General features: G+C 46.0%; 1 protein-coding gene across 4 annotated transcripts in view; it reads right to left on the reverse strand.

Annotated features, from left to right (window-relative positions):
* The window catches only part of LOC111146192 (lemur tyrosine kinase 2), an 83555-nt gene that overhangs the window by 18798 nt on the left and 42950 nt on the right, over positions 1-21807 (reverse strand). For all 4 annotated transcript variants that reach the window (XM_022501631.1, XM_022501632.1, XM_022501630.1 and 1 more), the window contains exons 7-9: positions 13034-13167; positions 1730-1814; positions 361-482 (exon numbers count right to left, since the gene is read on the reverse strand). In XM_022501631.1, the coding sequence (XP_022357339.1) occupies positions 361-482; positions 1730-1814; positions 13034-13167 (341 nt within the window). The remainder of the gene's footprint in view (positions 1-360; positions 483-1729; positions 1815-13033; positions 13168-21807) is intronic.

The following is a 21807-nucleotide window of genomic DNA, read 5'->3' on the forward strand; positions in this document are numbered from 1 at the left end:
TGTTTCTCCCTCTGCCACTCTGTCTGCCTGTGCTCGCTCTCTTTCTCTCTGACAAATAAATAAATAAAATCTTTAAAAAAAAAAAAATGTCTATTATACTGTAGGTCCTACAGTAGGCAAGAAAATAGACCGGGTTCCTGCTTTTATGGTCCTTAATACTGTTGAATGGATAAGAGAAAAGTTAATTATATCATCACAATTTTGATAATTACTATCATGTCAATAAGCTGTCTTTACCTCACCATTAGCCTTGGCTGTGCTCCTAAATCTTGTTCAATTATTTTTCTTTAAGTACTCAAGGGGAAAGAAGTTAGGATTCTGCTACTCAAAAGTCTAACAGAACGGTAAATCAATACATACCAGATATTACTATACTTAGTTTGATCTGCAGTTAGTAGTCTGTCTTGAAAGCTGGTTACTAATTCTGGAGCAGTCCATCGCAGAGGGAAAATTTTTTTATCATCCGTTTCAATATAATCCTCCTGTTTTGTCAGAAAGCATACAGAATTTTACATTCTATTATGCCTTTGAGTGAACTCAATGATTTAATACCAAGTTATTCTCAGAAAACACATACTGAACCCAAAAGACATATCAGAAAAATAAGTGGGCATGGAGAGAGATTTTCTGGGCAGAAGGTAGGTGAGGTTTTTCTCTGAAGCCTCCTGGGCTTCGCGAGCTGCTCTCTGAGCCACGAACGCTTGCTCAGTCAGCCTTCCTGGAAAAGGAAGGTACGCCGCGTTTGACACACAGAACACAGACTCTGAGCAAAACATCTTTTAAAACATGCCGGGCCTTATGCCCTGAGTAGGGCAGCAGTGCCCAAGGTTAAAGAGTAAGAGCACGGACTGGGTTCTAAGTCCATGCTCAACCACTCAAAGCTAGCTACCCGACTCTGGGCAAGCACCAAGTATGCTAAACAAGCCTTTTCCTTGATCTATAAAATGAGGATGATACAAACCCACCTCCCTTCACGGTGAGGATTAAAATTGATACTGTGGGCAACTACTTCATGGCGCTTGGTATACAGCAAGGGCTCAAGACGCTAGAGCAATTACATAGACAAATTACCAACTCACATTCGTGTAATATACGTTAGTTACAGGGTACTATGAAAACATGACCCCTGTGGTCCTATGCTCACCCCAGCAGTCAGACATGATCCTCGTGTGCTCTGCGGCTGGCATGAAGCCGAGACAGTCACATTCTATGCCCCGTATCATGCTACCTCATTCAGCTGGGCTACAAAAAAATACATGAAAACCTCACCTACTTCTTATTTTGTTTGGGGATATATTTATGGCAGAGTTCAAAAAATCTAAATTCCAAGCTGCTTATAATTTGAGCCAGAATTTTACCGGAGAAATATTGATATGACATGGGCAGTGTCATAATGATCATGACCATGATTATTACCCATGTGTTCATACTAAAATATATGAGGCACCATCAAGCTATATCAATTACATTGTGTAAAAGTCTTATTTTTAACCAAAGCCTTTGGAAAGCAACAAAACCTCAGCAGAGAGCCACCGATGTAGACAAACCACACGTCAGAAGCCAACTCTGCTGTTAAAGTGACTAGAATAAACCACTCTCCAAAAAGGCACTGTAACCAAGATTCTTAACCCCCACTCTTCCAAAACCGGGGTGGCCTTTGGTGATATGACCACCTCATGTCTATGAAGTTAAATCAGCTTCAGGAGAGAATCTTTAAATACTGACTTACCTTATACCTGCTGAATCCTATTCCGTAATCTCCCACTTTCACATTCAGGTCCGAGGTAAGAAAACAGTTCCGCAAGGCTAAGTCACTGAAAGCAGAGAGAGTGAAGTGAACACAAGGACAAGGGGAACCCGCAAGTAGGACAATGTCACCCCAAACTGCTATGAACAAGGCCTTCTCTATGAAGCAGAGTGGTACGTTGAGCTTCCTGCTCAGTAATGTCTCGAAATTCTTTTTTAGGGGCGCCTGGGTGACTCAGTCAGGTAAGCCTCTGCGTTTGGCTCAGGTCATGATCTCAGGATCCTGGGATCGTGCTCTGCATCAGGCTCCCTGCTCAGCGGGGAGTCTGCTTCTCCCTCTGAACCTCTGCCTTCTCATGCTTTCTCTCTCTCTGTCCTTCTCTCAAATAAATAAATAAAAATCTTTAAAAAAAACAATATTCTTATTTATTTGTTTATCTGAGAGAGAGACAGAGATAGTGAGAGAAAGCACAGGTGGGGAAGAGAGGAAGAAGCAGGCTCCCGGCCAAGCTGGGAGTGGATCCCAGGACCCTGGGATCATGACCTGAGCAGAAGGCACCTCCTTAACCAAATGAGCCACACAGGCACCCCTAAATTTTTTAAATGGAAAAAGGATTATATATCATATTTTTCATTACTAAAATCCACAGAGATGATCAGATTTCTTTTTCTTACAAGTAACTGCTAAGGCGGGGAACTTGGGTGGCTCAGTTGGTTAAAGCCTGACTTGTGATTTCAGCTCATGGGTTGTGAGACTGAGCCCAGCACTGAGCTCCACGCTTGGTGGGAAGTCTGCTTGAGATTCTCTCCCTCTGCCCCTCCCCCTTGCTCACTCACACTCTCTAATAATTAAATAAATCTTTTTTTAAAAAAAAAAGTAACTGCTGAGGTTAAATACCAACCATATCTGTACTTTGTGCTGCATCAATACCATATTTCCTGGTATCTTAAGAGTGACCAAGAGGGGCACCTGGGTTGGTGCAGTTGGTTAAATGTCTGCTTTGGGCTCAGGTCATCATCTCAGGGTTCTGGGATCGAGCCCTGCATGGGGCTCCCAGCTCAGCGCAGAGTCTACTTCTCCCTCTCCCTCTGCCCCTCCACCCTACCTGTGCTCTCTCTCTCTCACTCTATTTCAAATAAATAAATAAAATCTTAAAAAAAAGCGTGACCAAGAATTTTAAAATACTATGAGCAAGTGTCTGAGTAATTTTTTACAGTAACTTGTATTACTTGAGTCTAATGGTAGTCTACTTATTATAAGATGAGTAACATGACAGCTTCAAGCACCCAAAACTAATCAACATTACAAATGCTAATTTTTTAGCTTCTTTTTCAAAGACATGTGAGCATTAAAAGGAGGCCCTTTCCAAATTACTTCGCTTTCCTGCAAACCCCACCTCTCCACAGGGAGGGCAAGAGCACATTTTCAGGACTTATTGGAAACAAATTACATAGGTTATTTAAGAACAGGTTAATTCTCAAAAACATACACGTTGAAAAGTAAAAACTACTTTTTCTGAAGGAAACTTCCATATAGACAACAGAGTAAACACTTTGGATTTAGGTATAAGCCGCTTTTTATCTTTCAATCTTTTTATCTTTCTGATCATCCACTGGCATAGGAATTCAAGAGTCCACTAAACTAACTAGAAAAGCAGACCCCATTTATAGTTTCAAATCATAAAGGCATCAAAAACTTTCTGTAGTCCAAAACTCAAAATGTTTAGACGGGATTTTAGAAGGCAAAAGCTTACATTAATGATTAAATTCTTCATTTTCCAAGATTTTAATTTCTGAAGTGTACATGCCCAACACAGGACCGTGATGAGGCTGATGTAACTCTGGGACAGCCTGCCTGGGACGTAAGGGCACTGAGCCAATCATACATTAATAGCTAAGATTTATAAAGCACTTACTCTACGCTGGGTATTGCTCTAAGCTCCATACATGTATTAACTCATTTAATCTTCACAAGGAACCTTGTAAGTGGACGCTCTTATCTCCCCCATTCAGAGCTGAAGAAATAGTAACTTCGCCAGAGCTGCAAAGCCAGCAAGACGCCGTCCCCCGTCAGTAACCATTAGTGACAATGCACCAGCAATCGGAGCGCTGTCCTGGTCCCCGGCGAACACGTGCTCATCTAGACGGCCAGCTGGTGCTAGTCAGGCAGCTCCACGCCGGGTTTACTAGCGGTAATTTTCACGGTGTTCCCCTCAGAAGCCTTCATTCAGGCCTGTGGTGTCTGGGAGCAAGAGAGAAACTTCCAATCTCAAGAAGAAAATCAGTCTCTCTGTTTTGGAATGAAGGGAGGCAGGAGAGAGGCAGAAGCAATACACCCACGGAGGGCAGAGAAATGGAAATGCCCTGCGTCAGGCGGCACGGTCCACTGGACCGACAGCGGCAACAGGACAGTGCCACAGGTTCTGCCGACAGAGGCTCTGTCACCCAGCACCACTGCTGGGCATTTCCAGTTTCTAGAAACAGATCCTTCTCAACCTTCCCCACATCTCTCTCCTAAGACCAGAATTAAAAGCTGGGTGGCCCGGCACTCCAACGGGGCCCTGTGTGTGTCCCCAGCAGGCGGGCAGCGGCCTCAGCCCTTGGCTCCTTCCCCGAAGGCCATTGGAGCAACTGACCCCTGGGCAACAACTGGGCTGCCCTGCTCCCTCCCTCCTCTCCCCTCTCCTTCCACATGTTCAGTGCAAGTCTTTAGACAGCAAATGTGAAGGTTACGGAAAAGATGAAAAGCCAAAGTCACATTAAGTAAAAGGCCATTGGCTTGGAGTGTAAAAGGCATCCTAAAACTCTAACACAATCCAACTGATGCTCTCAGGGGAAGGAGAAAGGCTTCTCCTCGCCTGAAATCCGAAGTAATGAGGACCCAAACTGGAGGAGGCTGGAGGAGCTTCCTCTAAACCTGCCCCCTGCTTCCCCCGCAAGCGTGGGAGCATCACACACAGCACAGCGGGGTTGGGGGTGGGGAGTGGGGGAGCGACCAGGGCGATCTGGGAGCTCCTTAGCAGCACTTAGGAGCAGTGTGACTTGAGGCAAGTCATTTAACATACCCGAGCCTCAGTTTACTCACAAACAGGGATGCGCTGTAGGAGCTAACTCACGAGGTTTCGTGAGGATAAAATAAAGCGATATATGAAATGTTCTCAAAATGTTAAGGCGCTGTCCAGTTCTAAGATAATGATATAATTCAATTCGGAACTGGAAAAAGCAAATGTTCTCTGAAGCCTAACATGCAAAGCTAGAGAAGAGAAAAACACAAAGGTGTAACTTAACAACACAGGTAATTCTTGACGTCAATGGCTGCTTTTGGTCAGGAAACACAAACATACCCAGTATATTCTTCCTTCAAGTTGAAAAACAGGTCTAGTGGTGAGGCTGCCACATGATCTGACAGCCTCTGGCTCTGTCCCCTCGGCTGGCAGTAAGGCCGTGGCCTCCACTGTCAGCAAGGCCGTGGCCTCCACCGTCTGCGACAGCCTCAGCCGCATGAGCGGTGTGGAGAGCTGCGGGAAGTGCGGGTCCGCAGACCTAAAGAGCTCCCCATCCTGACTCCCAAGGAAGCGTCACTACGTGTTCTCAGCTCAGCCAGAGCTGGAGTTAACCCGGCCCCTGAAGGACCGCTGGACTGGAAACAGCTCAGAGAGGCTGCAGCCATTTTCAAAATCACCCACACCTCTGTTCATGTTATTTGTGCTTTCCCAAGCAAGCGGAACTCCTGATACACAGAGGCACACACAAGAAGCAAAGTCGCTGAAACTGACTGCTGAGTATTCTTCTAGGGCGTGGCACACGTTATCTTAAGTCCTCTAGACAACAGCGCTTTAGGATAAAATTATCCCCATCTCAGAGAAGAAACGGGTTCAGAAGGACTGAGTCGTGTGGCTTATCTTGGTACAGCTGACAGAAAGGTGAATTAGCAACCTGAACCCCTCATTCCTGCTTTGCTCACCAGACCACTCTGCTCTTGGCAGTTTCTGAAGTTTAAAAAAAAAAAAAAATCACTAAGGGTTTTGAAGAAACTGCCACTTATCATTCGAAGATGGGACGTAGCTCAAAGCGGTACAAGTTCAAGATGAAAGCCAGAGGACTGTGATATGGCACAAAGGACACATGTTTGACTGCTTTCACGCCAGTCTATTAGGTCAGTCCTTGCTAGCTGAACAAGACTCTATTTACTGAGCTTCTCCTGCAAGTCAGGCCCCTACTAGGCTCCGGGTATATAGAGGACACCTGTGCTGTGAAATTCTGGGTGGACGCCAAGGAGAAGGTCTGCGGCTAGAATGTGGGCCGCCACTGCTGGCCTGGGTTTTGAGAAATGGTGATAAAATGGGGACAAAGCCTTCAGTTCTCAGTTTTTTCCAGGGTTGGGCCAGAGCTGACACTGAGCCGGACACTCAGGCTTCTATGGGTCTCAACCTCTGGTTACAGCTTATCTCCTCCCTGAACATGATTACGAGACCGGACGAAATACATAAGGAAGTAGTTTTCAGGTTCTGGACAGTGAACAGCCCAGGTTTTCACCCTGATGAGAAACCAAATAGCAGAGGTGAGCCCCACATGGCCTCCAGCTTTCTGTTTAGGGTCTCTTTCCAAACCACGGCACAGAGGTATGGAGCCCAGAGAGCAACAGCTTCCATGGACGGCAGAAACAGAGCCTGCCAAAGAGGCTGAACCGTAGGGGAGGGAGTAAGTTCAGAGAGCGGGCCAGCACCCCAGAAATCTGCACGGGGTCCCTCTGAGTCTTTGTCTGCGGTCGACTCCTGACTTGTGTACATGTGTGTCCTGGGAGAAAATGAGGCTGACAGGACACTCACAGAGCTGGGTACTGGTCAGAGGGGAGAAACTTCCCTCAATGGCCTGGTTCCACCCCTCCAAGTCCTTAAGAAGGAGGTTACTCTGACATCAGGCAGGCAATCCTCTAGGCCTGTCCTAAAGGTGCCCCACCAGGATGGAGCTGAGCTGCCAATCAACGGCCCACTCTTCAGAGTGGTACTTCTCACACTGGGTGTGCACTGGAGTCACCTGGGAGGTGAGTGAAAATGCACTAGGCCTGCAGTGGGGCTGGCAGTACCCCTCAGACAACCCCCAGAATCCAAGCCCGGCCTAGAAGGCCACATCAGATCAGGGTCAGGGAAGGCCAGCGTGGTTAACAAGTGACAAACCAGCTGGCTTCAGAACACGGCAAGCACTCTGCCGGGGATCCCCGAACAATAATTCTCCCATAAGGCCTAGGGTCATCTAGAAAACTGGAACATTTAGTACTTTACACCTAAGGATTTTAGGCTGAGGGCGAGGGTCCCAAGGCAAAGGCCACCACCCGAAGACCCCTGCTTTCATGTCCCCCCCCGCTCCGTACACAGGCACTCAGCCAGCAACAGGCGTTCCTTCCCCGAGGGCAGAGCACACCCCGCCCGAGCCTCGAGCTAGTCCTCTAGTGCACACGCGCAGGCCTTCCGCAGTAACCGGGTTACGGGGATCCTAGGCTTCTTCCGAGGCTTCCCCAAGTGCTACCATTCTTTCTTTTTTTTTTAATTAAAAAAATGTGGTCTTTTTCTTTTAAACTATCTTCCTCCCCCAACTCCACCCATTCCGGGTTAACACATACTACCTAACTGGTAGGTATAATCTTTCCGTATTTTTCCATATACGCAGTGAATCCACAAGAAAATACAGATAAGGGGAATAAGGAGCATCTGCTTTTAAGCGACATTATTTATGCCTACCTCTCTATCTTTATTTCTCACCCAACAACATCAAGGCTGGAAAACCCCCCAGGGCAACCAGTCACCCAGCAGCTCTGCATCTTTCTCTACAACAGCCGTGTGGTACTCCACAGCGCCGATGGCCTGGGGCTGGTTCTTGGTCCCCCCATGAACGCTTACTTTGTCGTGTTTATTTAATTTGCTGCCGCCTCAAATGACGCAATGACAGATCATTCTACGCCATGTCCTTAAGTTCCGGGGCGCTTCTGTCCTATAGAAGTGAGTCTAGCAATAGGAATGTGTATTTTTAATTATACAGTTATCACCCTCGTAGCTCTTCAAAAACTGGTAATGATTTACACACTACTCAGGACAGAAACTTGCCCACATCCCTACTAGCAACAGACGCAGCGGTTCCTGTAGCTCTGAGGTTCCATGCCTTTAACATGCCTGTCCCTAACTACCGAATGGGATCGACTTTCCATCTGCTGGCCCGTCTGTCTCTGCCCATCTGTCTCGGGTCTCACATCCTCTCGCCAATTCATAGGCACCTGCTGTGTGTCCTGAGCAGTCGCCCTTTGGCTGCAACTCGTGTTGGCAGCTACACCTTCCCAAGTCTGTTGTCCCGACTTTGTTGTGGTGTCTGTTGTACGCAAAATATTTAATTTTTATAGAACAGTCAATAATGGGTGTAACAGCCTTTACTTTACAAGGAAAAGAGGGCCTTTCTGGTTAGGAGGCCTCGCTCATCGCTGGGTAACACATACAGCTTTCCAGAATTCTGCCAGTATCACACTTATTTTTTTTGGGATTTTGATTTTCATGTACAGGACGGTACACAGGTCCAGTAATTTCCCAGATGGGTAATGAACTGCGCCCGCATTTAACAGGGAAGCCATCTCTTCCCCCCTGATTTGAGTTTCACTTTGAGCACACACTCACCTGCTCTATGTACTGTCTGCTCTCCACCAGTCTGTTTCTCCATCAAAACCAAACCAATCTCTATCCCAGTGGGTTGCTGGGAGCAGGCTTGCTTTGTTGCCTCAACGATTCACTTCTTTTTCATACTCTACTTACTGGCTCTTCTAGACACTATTTTTTCATGTGAAGCTAAAGATAATTTTTAATCCCCCTCCACCAAATCCTCTGAGGACTCTTATTGGGATTATTTATGAAGTTCATGTATTAATTTTGAGTTAACATGGGCGCCTGGGTGGCTCAATCAGTTAACTGGCTGCCTTCAGCTCAGGTCAAGATTGCAGGGTCCTGGGATTGAGTCTGCATCAGGCTCCCTGCTGAGTGGGGAGCCTGCTTCTCTCCCTCTCCCACTCCCCCAGCTTGTGCACTCTCTCTCTGGCTCACTCTTGCTCTCAAATAAAATCTTTAAAAAAAATTTTCAGTTAACTGACATTTTTGTGTTGTCTTCCCACCATAAAATAGGGTTCACGTTTTATGTCCTTCAGTAAGACTGCATAGCTTCCTTCACATAGTCCTATATCTTTTTTTTTTTTTTTTAAGATTCTATTTATTTTATTAGTCAGAGAGAGCGAGCAAGCAAGCACAGGCAGACAGAGTGGCAGGCAGAGGCAGAGGGTGAAGCAGCCTCCCTGCCGAGCCAAGGAGCCCAATGTGGGACTCAATCCCAGGTCACCAGGATCATGACCTGAGCCGAAGGCAGCCGCCCAACCAACTGAGCCACCCAGGCGTCCCTCATAGTCCTATATCTTTCTCACATTATTTATTCCCAAATAATTTATAATCATAACAAATAATTTTTGTAGCACTGGTGAAAAAGGAATGGGGTTTTTTGCCCTATTTCCAGGTACACTTTAATGTATCTATAATCAAATTACAATGTATCTATAATCAAACTACAATAAATTCTCTCATTAATTTTTTAAAAATTTTTTTATAGATTTTATTTATTTATTTGAGAGAGAGAGAGTGAGAGAGAGCACAACAGCTGAGGTCAGAGAGAGAAGCAGACTCCCCATGGAGTTGGGAGCCTGATGAGGGACTTGATCCCAGGACTCCCAAGATCATGACCCGAGCCGAAGGCTGTTGCTCAACCAACTGAGCCACCCAGGCACCCCATCTCATTCATTTTGTTTTTTAAAGAAACTAGTATCTCGCTTTTTTCTCAGTATACAGTATCATGTCACCAGTAATAAAGAGTGACCAGTGATTGTTTAGGGTAGCTTACTGGATAAGAGTGTGGGCCCCGGAGAACATAGCTCTGGTTTTGAATACCAGCTCTGCTCTATGACCAAGATCTTCCGAGTGAAGAAGATGAGACTAGAGCAGGTGAGGCCCCATGTCTGGGACCCTCACTCTTTCATTTCACACACACGGGTCAAATGTCTGCAGACCTTCAGCTCAAGCCAGATTCCGCAGCCTGTGTAAGGAAAGTCTTTGGATTTTCCTCATGGGAGCAAGATGATGGTACTTTTTCTTTTCATTTAATACCACTATGTGCCACATACTACCTGTGGCTTTGATATAAACTGATCAGTCAGGGAGAGCTCCCCTCAACTTGGCAGATGGGGTGCTGCCCAATTCATGGATCATTTAATAAAGCCAATTAGATCTTCAAAAATAAAATGTTTAAAGAATATTCTTTACCTCGAGTTTTTGTACCTGGATAACATCCAAATCATGTACTTTATCATCTTTATATGTTCTAAAGCACACAATAAACCATATTTATTGCCATATAAAAATTTTTCCCTTGAAGACTCATCTTTAAAAGAGGAAATATGAGAAGGAGTTTAGAAAGATACAATCTGAAGACTTTGCAGGCACACAAATTAATGAAATACCCTAATATTCCACCAGCTGAAAGAAACACTCAGCTAGGGGCGCAGCACAAGCCGATTAGGAACCAGATTTCCACACCTCTACCACTGTGGTCACAACACACAGTACAGATTAAGGAAAAATCATGTAAAATCATGTAAAATGCACCTAACCCTAGTGTTCATGTATCATGCTCCTGCAACACTGGGTGACCGCACTCTGAGAGCCAGACAACTTCAGGGCTTCTCAGCAAAAAATTACCTGAACTTTAAAACCAGGAAAATCCTAAAGAGGCTCTCTCGTGAACAGTGGTGACCTGTGTACTCCTCAAGGCCATGACCACACAGGTCTTCAGCTACCTGAGCCACCAAAAGACCCATACCACCAGCTAGAACCTCTGTGTACTTAGCTCACTGTGGTGACCTGTGGCATCTCACTGCAAACGCTAAGGCAGGCTGACAGACAAGGGACAGCAAGTCCCAGGCTCTGGGCCAGAAAGGCAGAAGGCTGTGGCACGCAGCATACTGGCAGCTTCCGCTGCTTACACGGCCTTCACGGATGTCACATGTAAACTTCGGAGATGCAGGCTACCCAAGACTCAGGCATACGTCTCCTCTTAAATAATAAGCAAAAATACAATTTAACTGGGGGTGCTTTACTAGAGCAGTTTCCAAAACAACCAACAGCTTTTAGTTGGACGTGTGGGCTATTCTATTTTCAACCAACACCAAAAGCCTGACTTTGAGTCAGCCAATAAATATTCTGAATTCTGATTTAAAAATATGCTATATGGTTTGTTATCATAAAAAAATAATTTAAAGCACAAATTTTGCCCCAAGTAGGAATTTTACATAAAATATAGCTACTTAAGAGAGAGAAAGAGTGAGAGAGAGGGACATCTGGGTGGCTCAGTCGGTTAAGTACCTGCCTTCCGCTCAGGTCATGATCCCAGGGTCCTGGGATTGAGCCCCACATTGGGCTCCCTGCTCATGCTCAGTGGACAGCCTGCTTCTCCCTCTTCCTGCCACTCCCCCTGCTTGTGCACACATACTCTCTCTGACAAATAAATAAAATTTTTAAAAAGAGAGAGGGAGGGAGGGATGGGGACAGTTGCCAATTGTTTAAAGAATATTCTTTACCTTGAGTTTTTGTACCTGGATAACATCCAAATCATGTGATTTAATTTATCATCTTTGTATGTTCGAAAGCACACAAAATTCTAAATTAAATAGAACTTTAACCTATAGAAACTCACAGGAAAAGAACATTTACTGTGATGTCTTTGCCAATTTTTAAAATACAGTAGCAGGAACACTTTAAATGCAATTTCTAGTTGCTGAACTTTAAATGCAATTTCTAGTTGCCTCTGAGGCCTTCATGCTGATGTCTGACATGACACCCTCTCTAAATGTCCCAGCCTCCAAGAACTAAAACTCCTAAACCACCTTTTAGAGACTAATCCACCATGTCTTACAAAAGAGGAATACAAATATGCTGGGTATTAACCTGTTAGAAGAGATTAAAAAATGAAATCCAAGATTTCTCCATTATAAAGCAAATAGATATTTACATTTTGAAGTTTCGTGTAAGGGATTCTGCCTCGTGCTTGAAGAAATCCATAATCTTTGGGGTATTTTATAAAGCCCTTAATCAGAATGACTTGCTCACTATGCATGTCAAGTGAGATACAGATGTATGGAAAAATGTTAATATTTTCTTTCTTCCCTACCTGGAAACAATGTTGACAATTTGATAGGGTACTTTTCCATGTCTGCTCTCATATACACACGTGTGCACACACACATGTACACACACTCACACCTCTACAAATACAAGGTGTTTTCTTACTTAAAAAAAAAAAAAGGAGTCACACTATAAACATATTCCTGTGCAATCTATCTTTAAAAAAACAGAATACTCTAAAAAAAAAAAACAAAACTTTATAGCCCTTGAAGTCAACACACACACACACACACACACAGGTGCCCCTTTTCAGCTCTTTGGGTCACTAAGAGTTAAATTATTTAGTTAAAGTCAACTAAAGAGAAGCTGGTTTCCCTGGAGACCTGGGAAATAATTTCAAATATATTTTAAACATAAATCAGAGCACAGAAGGCTAGAGGAAAGTCAGCAGAAATCTCCTTCTGGGTTCACAGAACCATTACCTCAGACAGGACTCAAGCCCTTTGTTGTTTTAATTACGAAAATTACATCAATGGTCTGAGCAAAATGTAATGTGCTCCAAAGAGCTGTGGCTATTCAAATCTGACCAGAAAGGTTTCTACACAAATGTGTTACACTGACGGGCGTGCTGCTCACACACGACGCCAGACCACCTACAAGTGCCCCGGGGATGGGGCAGGCTGGGGGAGGAGAAGCAGGCCTCTCTGAGCCCTGACCCTCCACAAAAAGATGATGCCAGCCTATCAGATCCTCCCTTCCTCACCCAGGAACCTCGAAGTCAGAACCACAGTCTGAAGCTGACACGAACGGGACGCACAGGGAGATGTCAGCTCGGCGACTGGCACCGTCTGCTCTCAGCTCTGAGCCAATGGTTTCATGTTCTCTGAAATTCCGGAAATGGCTTCTAGACCTCAGGCTGTAGGAAGACATTCCGTTCCCCAGTTTTGGTTTAACCAAAGCCCAACTCTGCCCTCATGCCAATACCGGGACGGACAGGACAGCTTCTACTCATCCGCCCCCTGACGTCCTCTGCAGAACCTCGACAACCGGTGCCGCCAGACAGACCCACCTACACCGCCGGCCGGACCCACCTGTGCAGGAAGTGCAGCTTGTGCATGGCGGCCAGGCCTGCTGCGATCTCGCAGGCCATCCGCTGCAGCAGCATGGTCTGCGAGTCCCCCCTCATGTGCTCTTGCTCGTTGCGCAGGTAAGCTTTCAGGTCCCCCTGCAAAAGGGAGTCCAGGTCAGCTTCCAAAGGGACCAAGGTGAACGGACTGGCAACTCAACAAGGTGCCTTAGCTAATGTTAACTACTAAGATTATTTACTAGAAATCACTTAGATTTGACCTTGATAAAGAATCTAATTCGAACAAGTCGCAAATTACAAAGAGTAATTCCACCCAAAAACTTTAAAGTACAGAAAACACTATTATCTTTAAGGATCATACTTAGCTAAATATTAGTTTATCTTTAAAGAAACTAAATATTAGTTCATATAAACACATGTAAAACAAAAAGTAAAAATAAGGTAATTTTTTAATGATGCACAATATAAACTAAGTGCAGACGTAGAGACGTTTCCAGGTAACTGAGATGATATGCTGCCATGTGCACTGCCTTTACGGATTTCTAGGAAACACACGGTTAGGGAACATTACGTCACAAAGGCTATCATCAAAGCACTTGTGAGCAACAGAGAGGGAAAGAACCAAAGAAAACTGGATGGGAGAGGAAGGGGAGAAAGCATGCTGAGTGCTGGCCAAGTCTCTGCCAGCCTCACCCCTCCCCAGGGCCCTCTGCTGCCCAGCCACTCTGAAAAAGAACATTCCAGGCCCTCCAGAAAAATTCATAAAGTTACGAAGCCTATTCAAAGGGAGGCAGCACGGGCAGGAAAATGAACAAATTCATACCTGGACACTCGACCTGCAAACACTGAAATGCCAAGCTCTCCAGGAGCTCCTGCCAGACTTCCCCATGTTACTCTGCGTCTCTGAAGAGACTTTAATCTAGGAATGTATGTTTTGGGGAAATACACGTTTAAGGAAATAAAATCTTCCATGTTCTCCTTATCACATTTTTAAATATTTATTGATCAGACTCAATTCCAAATTAAGTGTTACATAAACGGTTAATACAACGGTTAAAGCAACTCAATAGCTTTCAGTGTGCGTTACACCTGAGTCAAGGAAAAATGCCTGTGGGGGGGAACCAACTAAGGAGCAGAACGCTCTTCCTACCACCGTTAGGAAAAACAGCCAATTTGTCAAATTCCCGGAGTAAAAACCTTAAAGCACAAATATTTGGTTACACACATCTGCCGACTTTTAATGCTAAGCACATTACACTATAAATTCCAGGTCCACTCCAGGAATCTTTCATTCCCAGTTTCAAGGATTTTTCTGTGAATGACAATGCTGAGATTAACAATCACTGCCATCGGAACTTTTGAGCAGTGTGCCAAGCACCGTGCTAGGAGCTTCTACACTCACTGCCTCAAATAATTCTTGCAATTTGAAACACTTCCTGGATGTGAAAATGAGGCCCAGGGTGGAGGCAAAGAACTGTGCACAAAGCCACAGCCAATAAACAGGGGGGCTGCGCTCCTACGTCTTGGTTTTACCAACCTGTCAAGATCCTACTTAGGGATGCAAAGCGAATCAACTTATTTTATAAGAATGAATGTAAAAGAACTTATGCCAACCCTATGGATTTGCTGGATTCTCCCAAACTTAATGGAACTTAGGTGGGGCAGGGGGGGTGGGGGGGGCTTGGGGTGGGGATTTCGTACCCTCAGAACCCATGTCTCTGACCTCTTATTTCCTCCCAGACATGATGCTGGAATTGCAAGCTGCTCCAGAGCAGAAAGAGACCCTTTCCTGCCTTTTACAAACACGGTGTCCCTGCCTGCCCCTATCCCGCCCCCCCACCCCAGGCTAGCCTCTACCCGGCGGTGGGAATGGTGGAATAAAGACGATTCTCACATTACGTTAACCCAGACAAACACCAGCAAAAAGCTCAGGCCTACGGGCTAATGGGATTTTCAAAAGGTGGCCCATGCAGAAACTAAATATGAAAATAAATAGTTTTAAGTTTATTTACATTACCAATGAAATGGCAACTTAAATCCCATTTGTCTAACCCCTCTCCTGCAATATCCATCTAAGGAAAAAAATCACCCTCACACAAAAGTAGCATTATGCTACGTCGTGTCTGGCCAATTCTCAAAGCAAACAGAAGCTTCTGGCAAACACTGAACACTTCACAAGTGACTTTGGCCATGAAGGCAGAATGGCAGAGTGGGTGTAGGTATTTTTCAAGGTTATCTTAAGTACAGTTTACCCTTGGACCAGGCAGGGGTTAGGGGCACCGAGGCCCGAGCGGTCAAACATTCACATATAACTCTAGACTCTACAAAATGGAACAAATAACAGCCTGTTTATGACCAGAAGTCTTACTGTGTAATATGAAGGGCCACTTAACACATATTTTGTACGTTACGTATATACTATATTCTTAGAATAAGGTAAGACAGAAAAAAGAAAATATTTTAAAAATCATAAGGAAGAAAAAATACACTTACAGCACTGTCCTGCACATATCGGGAAAAATGGGCGTCTAAGTGGACCTGCGTGGTTCAAACCCATGTTGTTCATGGGACAACTGTATACTCATTACCACTCGCTGTGTTAAGAGGTCTTATCTCCACAATTCACTCTCCAAATTTCACCAGAAGGCAAAATAACAAGCAGAAGGGGGTGCTGCTTAGGAATGTTCATGCTCCTAATGTTTCTGGCTTGGCAAAACTTAAAAGGCTCTCCCCACACCCGTGCCGGAGGTGAACTTAGCAGTTAGCACAAGCCAGGCAAACACCCCTAACCTGGGTGAGGAGCTAACATCAATGAGTGAGGAGGAGCCTGGTCACTGTTTCTCCTGGAACGGTGGCAGTTTGTGCAGGACCCAGGGTTAGTTCTACCATCTAGAGAGATCCTCAGAGCTCTCCTGGCACCAGTGTTTAAATCTTTTTTTTTTTTTTTAAGGTTTTATTTATTTGAGAGAGAAAGAGAACGAGCGGGAGGGGCAGAGGGAAACAGAAAGAGAGAGAGAGAGAATCTCAAGCAGACTCCACACTAAGTGCAGAGCCTGACGTGGGGCTCAATCTCATGACCCTGAGATCATGACTTGAGCTAAAATCAAGAGTCACATGGTTAAAGGAGTGAGCCACCCAAGTGTCACTGGTACCACTATTAAAAAAAAAAAAAATCAGGGGTGCCTGGGTGGCTCACTGGGTTAAGCCTCTGCCTTCATCTCACATCATGATCTCAGGGTCCTGGGATAGAGCCCTGTATCGGGCTCTCTGCTCAGCAGGGAGGCTGCTTCCTCCACTCTCTTTGCCTGCTTCTCTGCCTACTTGTGATCTCTCTGTCAAATAAATAAATAAAATTTTTAAAAAATCATCATATAGCCTTTAATTACAGTAAAAAATATTTATATTAAGTAAATGCTGAAAATTGATTCATTCTGTCCAAAACAGACAAAACTGTATTGAGATATCTGGTTTACTTAGGTTTCAGTGGTACTTAATGAGTAGAGAGGGATTATTTGGTCCCTCATTTAAAGGAGAAAAAAAAAACCATGAAGAACAGCAGTGTATTCTGAATTAAAATACACTTTCCTTTATCCAAGTCTTAAAAAATTCTCAGATCCTCCCCAAAACCTCCCAAAAAGACTAGAAAAGAACCATGTATGACACTAGATGGCAGCAAAGCGCTGTACCAAGAACTCTGAGGGAGCAGGGACAGGGAATGGCCTCCTGCACTGAGTCACCCAAAGACCTTCACACGGACCCTTACACGTGTCCTCTTGACTTCCAACCCAAACCGAGATGAGGGCTCTAGCCAGCTTTCTGCAGGACACTGAGAACAACAAATTTCATCATAATGTAAAAACTCCACAAGTCAATAGTTCAATCACTGGAAAATTAGAGCCATTTATAGGCTTAATAGGATGACTTGGGGGGGGGATTTATGATTTATAAACAAAAATTTGAATGAAAGGACGCAAGACAGGCATAAACTGCCACAACCTCAGCTCCCACCAATGAACGAAAACACCCACGTCAAAGTGAAAGCCCTGAGCACCCGTCCGGTGACCCTCCTGCCCGCCCCGGGCTGCTTCCTCCACAGGCAAGCCCCGACCTGCCAACATCCACACTCTCTTCTGCTCTTATGGATTATTCGCCTGGTGCCCAAACACCCCTCAAATAAGTTGAACCAAGAACCAAACAAGCCTCCCTCTGCCTCCACCTGCCTCTCGCACTACCATCCCATTTCCCTCTTCCCTTCCCAGATGAGCTCTGTTCTGGCTGGCTCACCTCCTGCACTGCCACTCTCTCAAGACCAGCCCCCCAGCCCCCACACTCGGTGGCAGCCGCTCCCACGGTGCCCTCCCACTGCGTCTCACCAGCACAGCCAAGATGGGGCCGTCTCCTCCTATCTCACTGTGCTGGTGGATCTTCCTCCTCTCGCTGAGCTGTAAGTGCCGGCACAGCCCAGGGCTCCATCCTGGTTCTCGTCACTGCAGACACTCATTTCTAGGTCACCCTATCCACCCCATGGCTTTAAAAATCATCTCCAGGGGCGCCTGGGTGGCTCAGTGGGTTAAAGCCTCTGCCTTCGGCTCGGGTCATGATCCCAGGGTCCTGGGATCAAGTCCCGAATCGGGGTTGCTGCTCAGCAGGGAGCCTGCTTCCCCCTCTCTCTTTGCCTGCCTCTCTGCCTACTTGAGATCTCTGTCAAATAAATAAAATCTTTTTTAAAAATTCAAAAATAAAAAATAAAAATCATCTCCAACACATTTTTCAGGCTCAAAGCCTCCGTCCCCTGAGCCCCAGACTCTTCCTCCCAGCTGTTGACTTAATGCCCTCCCCTGGAGGCCCTAAGAGGCACCTCAAATTTAATAGGCCTGATACGTAACTTGGACAACCTGCTCCATCTCAGGAAAAGCCATCCCTGTTTTCCCAGGAGATGAGATCAAAACCGAAGACCTCCTTCTTGGGTGTGCTGTTTCTAGATTCCCACATCCAGCCCATCATCAAGCCTGGATCTATTTTCACCGAGAACCAGGGCCTCAGGGCCCAGGGCCACAGCCAGACATGAGAAAGGAGAGACCACCAACAGGGCCCAGGGATACCCTCTCACCCAGGTGCCCATCCCCTGTCAAGCCTCATTGTGGTAGGTCATCCTGTAGCACTAGCATCCCCTCTACTGCCCCTGGGTTAGGGACACTGTCCACATGCACCTCCATTCCCCTGTAACTCCACGTCCTCTCTTCTACACAAGCTCTAGGGGGGCAGGGACATGTCATTCATCTTCGTATGACCAGCACCTAGAAGGTTCCCTGGTGCGTGAACTTACTTAATAAATATATTTATAAATAAGACATACCCACTATTTAGGCATCTTCTGTACAAAAGAACAATTCTACAACAGAGGCTCCCCACTGGTCGAAAAAATATATACAAGCATTAAACCACCTGGTATAAAAACACACAGAATAAAATTAAGCCGTCAATTAAAATCTCCACTTTGCCACTGGTAATTACGTGACCTCAGGCAAGTCTATTAACCTGACCAATAAGGAACAGAAAGCATGGCGCTGAAGCCAGATAGACCTGGGTTCCACTCTTCAGTGAGGGCCCTCATCTCTCTCAGGCTGTTTTCCAATTGTAAAATGAAGCTCCTGCCACCGTCTCACAGGGCTCTCAGCGAAGGGAGTAACAGACATTCCCAGGCCCAGCACAAGGCCTGGCACAGACAAGCTAGAGCCCTCCCTTCCTCAGGACTCTTGGTGGGCATCGGCCAAGGTGCCTTCAGCTCTAAGTGCCCACAATTCCAAGTGTTACAGACTCTTGATGAGAGACGGAATAAAGCAAACCCCACAGCGGAATATGCCACGCATCGAGAATCCCAAATGGACTTCTTTCCCATTCTCACGTGGCCACTGCTAATTCCTCTCAGAAACTCACTCTCTGCTTTATCAGCTGATTATCATAAAGGAACCCCGACATCAAGAACGCCCCCTTGCAAAGAAAATACCATTTCTTGCTTCAGGTCAGGCCACAGGATCAAAGAAACTGGTGACTCTTGAGAAAGATTAAGACGGAGCAACGTTGTCTGTCACCTCAGCCTGCAGTCTGGGCTCCAGAGGTCTGTCTCTGCTCTTCATGCTTCCAACTGATCTCTCCCAGCAGACGCCAACCTCCTTCTCCAGTCTCCATGCCCTGCGGAGCACTGCGGGCTTCTCTGCCTGGCTCAGGCCATTCCTGCTAACACGGGTCTTTCCAGCCACTCTGCACACTCCAAGCAAACACCTTCTCCAGTGATCCTAGTTAGAGCTGCTGTACTTTTTTCCCCCTGAGGTCAGGAGAATGCACTACAGACTGAGCTGCCAGGTACCCCAGAACCGCTTATATTTCTATACACATGACTCAAACCTCTAATCATTAATTATGACCACTTAGTATAACTAACTAAAAATGAATAAAAATAACTACCATGTCCTAAGCACTTACTACGTGCTCCCAAGTTTATATTCATCATCTTACTAATGGTCAGGGTTGTCTACCCGGTAGGTGGTATTATCCCCATTTGACAGATGCCTACACTGAGGCTTAGAGGAGTCAGGGAACTTTCCAGGGTGATACACAAGTGGCAGAATGAGCACCCAAAGGCAGGCCAGTCTGGCTCTAGAGGCAGGAAACACAAGGGTCCCAGTGAATTGCTTGTGTTCCCAACGGGACCGTGCAGGAGCGCAGTGACTCACCTCTGTGCAACCCGGGGTGCTGGGCACAGCCCCTTGTACTTCATGGGTACCTGGCACACTCCTGCTGAATGAGTAATCCTTCCCCCCAAAACAATCTCCTCGCCTGGTTATTCACGTGAGAGCACTGTGTACCTGCCATGGCAGCAGGTTACAGACAACACCCTACCGTCATCTCTCCGCCCATGAACGCTGCGCCAGCAGCATGAGAAACCGCTGGCTGCCGTCTAGCTACCAAGCTCACTCAGAAGAGTTTTCATTTTCTTTCATAAAAATCCAAGATAAAGTGCTTCTCAACAACAGCCTGGTAATTCCATCTCGCAAGAATTACTTAAGTGCAAAAATATTCTCTCCTTTCCACTTAAGTGATGTTATCGCTGAGTATGATCAGTGCCCGATGACGACTGAAAAGGCCAATGTTCATTCAATAGCTCTCGACCTACTAAGACGTGTGAAGATAGTGGCTCCATTCACTGTGGCTGCAGCTGCTTATTACCGAGCCTGAGCTATTACCCTCTGTCCTCTGGACCCCTGCCAGTGGGCGGCTTTGCCTTGGATGACGCCCCTCTGCTCGGGATGGCCTATTTCTGGGAGGGTTGTGGGGCGTCCAGGCTGGGAGCAGGGCTTAGTGCTGAAGCAAGGCTTTGGTGTGTCAGGGGGACGTCTCTGCTAGTGGGGGTCCCTCTTTGGTTCACTGGGATGACGCTACGTGACGCTTCCTGCCACACAGCCACTGCACAGACTGAGCCCGGACAACTGGACTTTAGAGCTGGTGACCCTGCCGAGACCCCGGGGCTTGCTGCTGCTGTGCCTGCTCCCTCCGAAGCTCCCTAGTGCCCAGAGGTGATGAGCACGGGAACTGTCCGCACAAACATGACCCCTTGCTGCTGGGCAAGGTGGAGAGTTCCCTGGGTCAACAGCCTCTATTTGGATGGGAGACTGGCCACTCCAAGCACTGCCAGATTTCCCAAGGGCATAGCAGCATCCTGCTAGGACAGGTGACACCCGGGACAGCGCCTTGACCAACAGCAGGTGTGTGTGTGCGGTAAAAAATGTGTAACATAACATGACCATCTTAGCCATTTCTAAGTGTGTCCAGTTCAGGGGCATTAAGCACCTTCGCACTGTTGTGCAGCCGTCCCCACCACCTGTCTCTCCCCAGACACTCCGCCCCCTTCCATTCTCGCTCCCCATCCCTCCCACCCAGGCCCTGGCACTCACCATCCCACTCTCTCTGTGAGTCTGACTTCTTGAGATGCCTCACGCAGGTGGAATCACGCAGTCTTTGTCTTTTTGTGGTTTGGCTTATCTCGCTGAGCGTAAGGCCCTCAAAATTAATCCCTGTTGAAGCAGGTTCCAGAATGTCCTTTCTTTTCAAGGCTCAGCAATACTCCACTGTAGGGAGGGACTCTATTTCCTTTATTTGTTCATGCACTGATGGGACGCTTGAGTTGCTTCTACCTTTGGGCTGTTGTGAATTACACGGCTATGAACATGGGTGTCCAAATATCTCTTTTGAGGTGCTTTCAGTGATTTTGGATAATATGTATACTTAGAAGTGAAATCACTGGGTCAGATGGTAATTCTATTTTAACTTTTTCAGAAACAATTATTGTTTTTAAAGTTTTACTGTTGATCAGTGTACCACTATTGAATTAAAGATAGCGATTAAGTCTGCACTGCTAATGAAAGCTGCCTGTGAGGGGGAAGGCTCCTTCCACACGTCTAGCCCTCAGGAGTGGACACGTCCCCATTATGATTTAGGAAGTTCACAGAAAATATGTTTCAAGTCATAAATCTTAAACGTGGAGAGCTGTTTGCATAATCTTTACCGCAAAATACGAAAGCCAGTACAACATAGGCAAGTTAATATTCTCTGAATACTCAAAGTACTTGGAGAATACACATTTAAATGTGAAACCTAGAAGTACTGGGGAAAAATTTTTTTAAAAAGATGTTAACAGAGGCCTCTGGGGGGCTCAGATGATTAAGTGTCTGCCTTTGGCTCAGGTCATGATCCCAGGGTCATGGGATCAAGCCCCACAAT

The sequence above is a fragment of the Enhydra lutris genome, unplaced genomic scaffold (assembly GCF_002288905.1).
Source record: "Enhydra lutris kenyoni isolate GAN:26980312 unplaced genomic scaffold, ASM228890v2 scaffoldscaffold13, whole genome shotgun sequence".
In the NCBI taxonomy this organism is placed as follows: Eukaryota; Metazoa; Chordata; class Mammalia; order Carnivora; family Mustelidae; genus Enhydra; species Enhydra lutris.